At 41.6% G+C, this 8,771-nt stretch overlaps 1 protein-coding gene across 1 annotated transcript; it reads right to left on the bottom strand.

Annotated features, from left to right (window-relative positions):
- Positions 1 to 4,153: 4,153 nt before the first annotated feature.
- Positions 4,154 to 6,908, bottom strand: LOC134839781 (uncharacterized). Its single transcript, XM_063855403.1, has 2 exons — positions 4,586 to 6,908; positions 4,154 to 4,161 (listed from the first exon to the last, which is right to left on the bottom strand). Exons 1-2 carry the CDS (start codon positions 6,906 to 6,908, stop codon positions 4,154 to 4,156), a joined length of 2,331 nt encoding a protein of 776 aa, XP_063711473.1.
- Between the last annotated feature and the right edge of the window lie 1,863 nt (positions 6,909 to 8,771).

The raw sequence follows: 8,771 nt of genomic DNA, 5'->3' as shown, positions 1-8,771 counted from the left end.
TAGTCGGGAAGATGGTTCACAAAATGGCTGGCGTAGGGATTGTAGAGCGCCATGAAATCTGAACAGAAACCAAACTAAACCTACAAAACTCTAAGAAAAAAGCAACTTCATTGAACATATTTTAGGTCATTACAATTGTTATTTTCTGAGTACTATCAAGCTAATTGAGATTTCCCTCAGTTTGAGTAGGGAAAAAGATGTTATAAAATCCAGATATTGAATTAGATATGATAAATATATAGATAGAATAAAGTAACGAATAAATGATTATCGAATCCAGAATTGAATGTATAGTTTTAAAGGTATATTGTTTTCTGACTTGAATTCACACTTAAGGCTCTCGCAAGTGACCGCTTCCAAAACTCAAGTGACAAACGAATTGGCTGGTGAGATTTGTCCTTGAATCAATTTACTGCACTATAAGTAAATAAATAAGATATAGTTAGATAAGACAATACATAAGTAAATAGAATATAATGAGGTACCGAAGGTCGCCTCATGACACTTCCCCCTCTAGAAAAAATTTATCTTAGTATAAATTTTGGATCAGGCAGGAAGATGAGAGAAAATAAGCACCGGAATGGGTAAGAGAATAACCTAGTCAATAGGCTAGTATGGCAGAGTTTACAAAGTTTTTAAAGTTTGTCATGCTCTTCCGTTCTCGTTTTCTTAAACGGAGTAGTTTGCTCCTTAGTCCTAGGAAACGGCACTTTCCGAACAATGGGGGTGAATGGCGTAGTAACTTGGCTGGCGAGTGGCGTAGCAGTTTGATCAGCGTTGTGTCGCTGTGACGAAAACTCCGCAGGGTCCGATTCAGTTACACTCTTAACTGAATGGCGAAGAGGATCTCCGTAAAACCTCGTTGGTTTCTTAGACCGATTAGATGACCGAAACTCGCTTGAAGATTGAGAGGTATGATTGTCAACCTCCGTGTTGCCAGTATTTGCAGAATCCTCTGTCGCAGTCTGAGGGAACTTGTCTGAAGTCTGTTGCAGATCCTGGGGTGGTGTTACCGCCCCTGAAGTAGATGTTAAGCCAGGGTGAGTTGAAGGATCGACAATCGGAGTGGTTGAAGTAGCGATCACGGGAGCCAATCCTTGAGGCGTTGAAACCGGTGCCTCCACTAATTCGAGCTGGGGGCCAGTGATCAATGAGTCCTCGCTCGACGACTCTGCTGTTAAGTCAATCACCTTACCCTTCGAAGGTTCAATTGACTGCCCTGTAGCTGAAGTGGTAGCTGGTTGAGATTGAGGCCGAGGAGCAATTCGTCGTTGCAAACGTTCTCCCACTGTGCCAGGCGTAGCTGAAATCTTAGGGAGATTAAAATTATATCTTAGGCTTATGTGATTTTTCCGATAAACTTTTCCTTTGTCGGTAATGTAAGTATGATCCGTAACACGAGTAATCTTGATTTTTGCTAATTTGAACAGAGGCTTTCCCGAATTTCGATCAAGGACTTTCCGAAAGATTTTGACTCTAAGAGGATCTTGTAAAACTAATTTTTCTAATTTACGTGTTTTTGAGAGTCTTTTAGGCCTCGAAGAGGACGACACGTTCAATCTCTGTGAATGCGAGAGTGCTGGAGCGGACGTATCACGGGCGTTGTCGTAGAAGCGTAGGGTTCCCTCTGTGATCCCTGTCTTGAGCGAGTTTGCAAGGTCGCTATTACGAGCCGCCAATTCACGGAGAAGATTCTGGCCTTGCTGTGGGGGCACATTTCGTTTCCACTGCTTCCAGGTGTTAGCTGCTTTTGCAAGGTTCTCCAGGGCTTTATACGGTTGACTATCCACGATACGCTCACCCACGCCAAAGAGTGGCTTGAACTTAAGTGGGATTTCTGGGCTGTGTGAGGATCCTCTGGGTACCACTTTAGCCCTATCGCGGCTGTAATCCTGGCTTGACCGTTGCTCCGGAGTTAGGAGGTTCCTTTCAAGTCCTTGCGCTGAAGTAGGGGAATGAACAACATTATCACGTGCTAATGAAAACTCAGTATTAGGTTTCCTCCCAAAGTGTAACTCAAACGGAGATACTTTTAACGTAGAATGCTTAGTTTTTCGAATATCGTCGATAATTTGTTGTAAAGTTGACTTCAGATTAGTAAAATTAGGATCTAAATTTTCTGTTCCTAACTTCCGTTTTATGGTCTGGATCGATCTCTCCACCAGCCCACAACTCCGATGATCCCCCACCGCTGTGAGGATGTGTTTAATACCTCTCATTTTGCAAAATTCTTTAACGACGTCAGAATGAAAACCAGATCCGTGATCCGTCCTAATGCTTTCTGGTATGCCATGATTACGAATATATGATCGCAAAAATTTGACTATTTTTTTCGCACTGGTTGATTTAGTTAACATCACCGAGGGAAATTTAGAAAAACGATCTATAGCGACTAAAATGTAGATTTTCCCCTTCTTATCATCTACCAACGGACCCGCGAAATCAAGTTGCAATTCTTGATTCGGGGCTGACAAAGTTGGTAACGGCTTAGCTGAGTTATAGGTCGCAGAAGTTTTGATGTTCTTACCAAAAAGAGTACACTCCGGGCACTTTTCGCAAACGTTGACAATTTGGCGGTTAAGAAATGGCCACCAAATATATTCCGATGCGTCCATCATGGCTGCTTGGCCTGGGTGCGATCGATGCAGTCGGGTCAGGATAGCACTACGTAACTGTTCGGGAATGGCTAGTTTGTTGTCTATCAGTACACAGTTGTTTACTACCGCCGCTTTTGTCCAGAATTGGGCCATGTAGGTCCCCAGTTTGTTAAAGGATTGTACATCCTTATTAATTATTGCAGTCCTCATCGGTCCGAGGAACGGGTCTTCCCCTGTCAGTTCTCCCAGCAGATCCACATCAAATAGTCCTGGCAATCCGACCACCTTCTTCTTGTCCTGAGTAACTAGCGGTTTGTGGTTGTTGATAGCATTAACCCCCATTCGAAGTACATTTCCTCTTCTGGCCCGCCTTGTCAACCGCTGCCTCCGACACTTATCCAGGAACTGAGTGAGGGCCTTTTGCGTAGTCTGTCCTCTAGTGACCACGAATCGTTCTCGAGAATGTCTCAGTCGGGCAATGTTCCGGGAACGTATTTGATCAATACGGCTCGGGCGATCCAGAGGGCGAATTGTAGACATCTTAGGTCTTATTTGACTGGAGGTGCGAAAGTTAGGGGAACTTGTAGAAAAGTTCTCGACAAAATTAAGGAGATTTGTTTGTTCAATCGTAGTATTTACAAAGTCAACAGTATTAGTAGAGTTATTTAGAGTAGAGTTAAGAGTAGTATTTTGAGAGAGATTATTTGAAGTATCCATATCGTAACTGATTTCTAAGTTGTAAGGTCGGGGACAATGAGTTTGAGCCAAAACTTTTGGTTTAGCGTATCTCATTTGCATACTGTGCTGTGATTGGTCGAGAGTACCAGAGCATGAAACGTCGACCTCTCGCGGCGATGTTAAATGCTCACGTTTTTGCATACGAGAATATGATTGGCTGGTTGACTGAGAGCATGAACTGACGCCCTCTAGTGGCGAGAAGTAACGATGATTAATTTGCATATCCTTTTGGGATTGGTTGACAGATTGAGTACAGTTTGTGACGCCCTCATGCGGCAACGAACTGAACTGTTTGAAACAGTATGATTGGTCAGATGAATCGAACGTTGATTGGTCTGTTGTATGAGTTAAGAGGTAGCTAATGTTGCCTCCAATTTCACCAAGCGATCTGATTGGTCGGAACTCGTTATACTGTGAAATATGCCCCACCGGCACTATTTGAGGTTTAGACCGAGTACTAATCGAATTTAAAGCATTATGAAAAGCTTGAATAGATTTAATGACGAATAATTCGTCATGCGACGATGGCAACGGTGCTTCAAAAGTCGGGTATCTAGACAAATAGTCGACGATGCCTAGAGAAGAACCGGGTATATGTTCAATGTGATAATCGAACGGAATGAGGCGGTCCGCCCAGCGAGAGAGTCGTGACTGATAAGATTTTTTACCATACGTTTCATTGAGGGCGGAAATGATGGCCTTATGATCGGTCAGAATAACAAATCGTGTACCAAGTAAATAGGTACGGAAATGCTCGCACGACCATACAATAGCCAGAAGCTCTAACTCATTGGTACTATACTTGATTTCCGCGGAGTTTAGAAACCTAGAAGCAAACGCAATCGGGGCCCAAACATTTGGCTCGACTTCTTGTTCCAAACAGGCCCCCAGCCCGCTATGACTGGCATCGCATTTAAGACGTGAAGCTTTCGAAGCATCGTAGTGAAACAAATTAGGGATGTTTGCGATGAGGTTTAAGATCTTTTGAAACGCAATAGTTTGCTCTTCCCCCCACAGAAAGGATTTCTTATTCTCCGCTTTTAGCGAAGCTCTAAATGCGACTGTGTATTTGTGCAAATCCGGTATGAAGCGTTGGAGATGATTGAGTGTACCCATAAACGATCTCAACTGTTTAAGAGTTTTGGGTGGCAACAGGGATTTGATTGCCTCTATTTTTGAGAATTTCGGGGCGTAACCGTTTTCATCGATTTCGTACCCTAACCAGACTAGTTTATTAACTGAAAACTCACATTTACTAAGTTTCAACGCCCATCCTTCTTCATCCAATCGACTCATGACTCTTTCGACTAGTACATTATGGTCTTCAACTCTTCCTTTAGTGACAACCAGTATATCATCAAGGTAACATATGACACCCTCTAATCCTTGTAACGTACAGTCCATCGCTTTCTGAAATTCCGTAGGCATGTCCGTCAGTCCGTAGAAACCAGTCTTGAATCGATATGTGCCTGTTGCCTCTCCGCACAAAATACTAAAGTTACAATGACTACTGGTTAGTTCCGATAAAGGTAATTGACTGAAAGCGTATTTAAGGTCAAGAGAAGTAAACCACACCTCCCCAGGTGTGTCTTTAGTTATAATTTGAGCCGCCGAGTCAATCAATTCATGCATATTAGGCATTTGATATTTGTTTTGCCAGATTTGGGCATTCATAGGTTTAGCATTCAGTGCGAGTTTTATAGACCCATCTTTCTTTGCTGTTAGGACTATGGGTGCAATGAAATGATCCGTTGTACACTTTTCTAACTTTTCAATGTGCTTGTCTTTAATCAACTTTTTGATCTCAGCCGTGACCCGATCTTGCAAATGTATAGGGACTTTTCGGCCTTTAACTTGTCTGGGCACCAACGGGTCTTTAAAATTTGTGAATACTTTATGGTTTTTAGACCTCCCCAGTCTGCTGAATACATTAGGGTACCTGTTGACAAAGTGGTTCCTCCAGAATTTTGAGGTCGGATCCAATTCCTCATCTTCCTCGGCGTAACTAACTTCTGCCGGTCTGCGTTGCACCGTTTCAATTCCTAACTTCTCATGAAGGTTCAAACCAAGTAAGTTTCGGGTACGATTTTCGGAAACCAAGAAACACGCCTTATCAATCTTCCATCCCTTCGATGCAATAGGGATTTCCAGAGAACCAAACAGTTTAATTGGTTTCTTGTTATAATCGACATAAGTAACATCTAAAGGATGTCTCGCGATGTCCTTAAATTTAATGTTGGGGATCCGCTTCATGAGTATATCCGCCGTCTTCTTGTTTAAAAAGGATACGGGACTTCCAGTGTCCACCGTGGAATAGAAAAAGGAGTTGCCGGATCGTAACTGAATGCTGAGGCTTCTTGGTTGTCCTCCCGCTGTCTTTAGAAGCTCCAAATTGTTAATCTGCACAACGTCTACTGCCATGACCCCATATTCCGGCTCGCTGTCACCGTTTACGTCAATTAGATTACACTCTTGATCTGTAGGCGTCTCGTCGTTTTGTATCATGTTAACGCGTCGTCTCGTAGTGTTACACACCTTCGCAAAATGACCCTTCTTTTTGCAAGCATTACAAGTAGCTTCTCGAGCCGGGCATGACCGGCGATGTTCTAAAGAAAACGGGTTGCCACAAAAATAGCATGGTTTGTTTTGATTTTGTCGTTGGTTAGGACGAGATACACCACCTCCCCGGCTGCTATTTCCTTGATTCTTAAATTGTTGTACTGACGAAGTTGGTTCCTGTTTGACTCGAATAGAGTTTGTAGAATTGAAAGTAGCGTTATTATGCGGGAGCAATTTCTGAAATTGTTCTGATGTTTTAGCCCCTTTCTCGTTTTCCAAAGCCAGTTGTAGAGTATCATCAAGATTAGCTTTTGCTCTGATTAGTTGCCTCTGAACTTCCACATCGCGAATGCGGCCAATGAACAAATCTTTCAATGTTGCTCTTTCCTGATCGATCGGCCAGTTACATAACGCGGTTTGAGCGCTAAGTCGGGCATAGAATGACGAGAATGAGTCATTATCCTGCATGAATATAGTATTGTATAGCTTAATCCTTTCGACTGTGTAGTCACGCTCTGCCTTGAAGACATCCTCACAACACTTATGAAAATCTCTGAACGAGCTAGTATTGAGATCCAAATGAGGGTAGGAATCCAAAAATCGTTTTTTCCCCTCGTTTCCCAGAGCGAAGAAAAGTCGCGATTTCAACCGCGCCTCTGCCTCATGGTAACACCAGTTATTTCCAATGCGAGGTCCTTTTCGTCTCCTGTCTTGATTGTACTCGTCGATTCTTCTATTAGCTGCTGCAATTCGGAGGTTCCTATCGGCCAACTCTGCGGCATTTTCATCTGCACTCGGTGCTTCGGGCTTTGGGTAAGGTTCATCCACTAACTCTGCTGGGGCAACTAGTAACTCCCCCGGTGAGATGTTATCTTTGAGACTCACCGCCAAAAAAAATTGTCCCACCCACGTCTCCCAAATGAAAGGTGGGTTAACCGATGTTCTTGCCCAAAAGGGTGGTATTCCGAGTAGGTCAGTCCTGTCTTCATTCACAGGAACTGCTGGCTGCGCCATGAGATTTCCCTCAGTTTGAGTAGGGAAAAAGATGTTATAAAATCCAGATATTGAATTAGATATGATAAATATATAGATAGATTAAAGTAACGAATAAATGATTATCGAATCCAGAATTGAATGTATAGTTTTAAAGGTATATTGTTTTCTGACTTGAATTCACACTTAAGGCTCTCGCAAGTGACCGCTTCCAAAACTCAAGTGACAAACGAATTGGCTGGTGAGATTTGTCCTTGAATCAATTTACTGCACTATAAGTAAATAAATAAGATATAGTTAGATAAGACAATACATAAGTAAATAGAATATAATGAGGTACCGAAGGTCGCCTCATGACACTAATAAGAAGGATATTCGGCTGCTGCGCAAGAAGTAGAGATAATTTTGACCTCAGCTATCTCAAAAGAAGACGATGTCTCAATTTCTTCCAAAGTAATGATCTTTCGTCAGAAAAGTATCAAGTTTTCTCTTAAACTGAAGTGCTAGTGTGGGTCGATAAAATGAGAAAAGTCTATTTCAAAGATAAAAAACTTTGAATGAATCTTTTTTCATGATCTCTTTACCTCTAGTTGTTACTGGGATTTTATATCATAACACACTTGACACCCTAGGAGCTTCCTTTCGGAAACAAGAAATCAAGCGGATAATTTGTGAGAACACTGACCACTTAGCACGTTACGTTACCTGTTGATTGCTGAGCTGCCGAGTCAACACTTTCACTATAAATGGTCATCATTTGCGGTTCCAGGGCAGCACTGGAAAACATCGAATCGTTTTCACCTGCCGAGAAAACTCCGTATGTTGGATAATGCTCAACAATGTGGCAGTCTTCCACAGCATTATCTTGTGGCAGTTTCGATTGCTGGTAGAAAAACTCAGTTTCATCGTAGTTAGAGAAGCTAAAACAAAATTTAGTTACCTAAGGTCGTTTGAGATATCACGAATCATTTTCGGTTCAACTCATCAAACCCAGCTGCCAAGAAAAAGCTAGATCGGCCCCTGTGGACACCTATCATTAAAACATGGATAACTTTCGATCTTTTTCTCCCATATAATGTAACAAGACTGATTAAAACCTAGTTTTGTTTACAAGACTGCTCGCGCCCTGAACGCTCCGCCAGCGCTCTAACACCCATGAAGTAGATTTTGCATTAGATGAAAAAAAAAACGGATAACAAGGATGGCGGGTTGTTGTGACAGTCGAACAATGTTCTGAACACAACGATTCAAGTTAGGAAAATCAAAGCATAGCCAACAGAGAGTAAGAAGTGTCGTTGACCGTAAGGAAACAGAAAAAAAACGATATTAAGAATTTATGATTGACACTTTTTGATAAAATTTACCTTATGAGGATACTGGATCAATTGGTAAATTTATCATTCCACTGGAAAATCTGTAAGTTAAAATCCTGGACTCTACAATTTTGCTGTTCGATATTGGAGTTTGCTTTCCTTTTGACAACTTGAAATGAACTGAACTCAAAAAACCAAAAGCCAAACCACGAAAAATTAAATTTGAGAAAAAACCGATGTTAACTTTTTTCTAAAAAAAATCAATTAAAAAATACTTAGGCCTATAGCTTCTAACAAATTTATCGGACCACGTATTGAAAATCTGAAATAATTCTGCTTCAAATTTAAACTAAAGCGAAATACTTCTCCGAAGTTTCGCTTTTGCCTTTTTGTCGACTTTTGATGTTTTTTTGCTCTGAAAAATTGCATGGCAAATCGTTCTTGAATGAAAACGTTTTTTTTTAATTGTAAATAGGCAAAACTGAAATTCTCCGAAAAAGCACAATCAGTTTGCCTTGCGCTTTGGACAGTTCAAATGCAGTCTTGAAAATTTGATTGCAGTTTTAACGCC

The sequence above is a fragment of the Symsagittifera roscoffensis genome, chromosome 2 (genome assembly GCF_963678635.1).
Source record: "Symsagittifera roscoffensis chromosome 2, txSymRosc1.1, whole genome shotgun sequence".
Classification (NCBI taxonomy): Eukaryota; Metazoa; Xenacoelomorpha; order Acoela; family Convolutidae; genus Symsagittifera; species Symsagittifera roscoffensis.
The sequence above is the reverse complement of the archived record's forward strand: the minus strand, read 5'-3'. Positions and strand labels throughout refer to the sequence as shown.

Excerpts from the sequence above, each read along its gene's own strand:
- LOC134839781 (XM_063855403.1), bottom strand. The coding sequence starts at position 6,908 with ATGGCGCAGCCAGCAGTTCCTGTGAATGAAGACAGGACTGACCTACTC.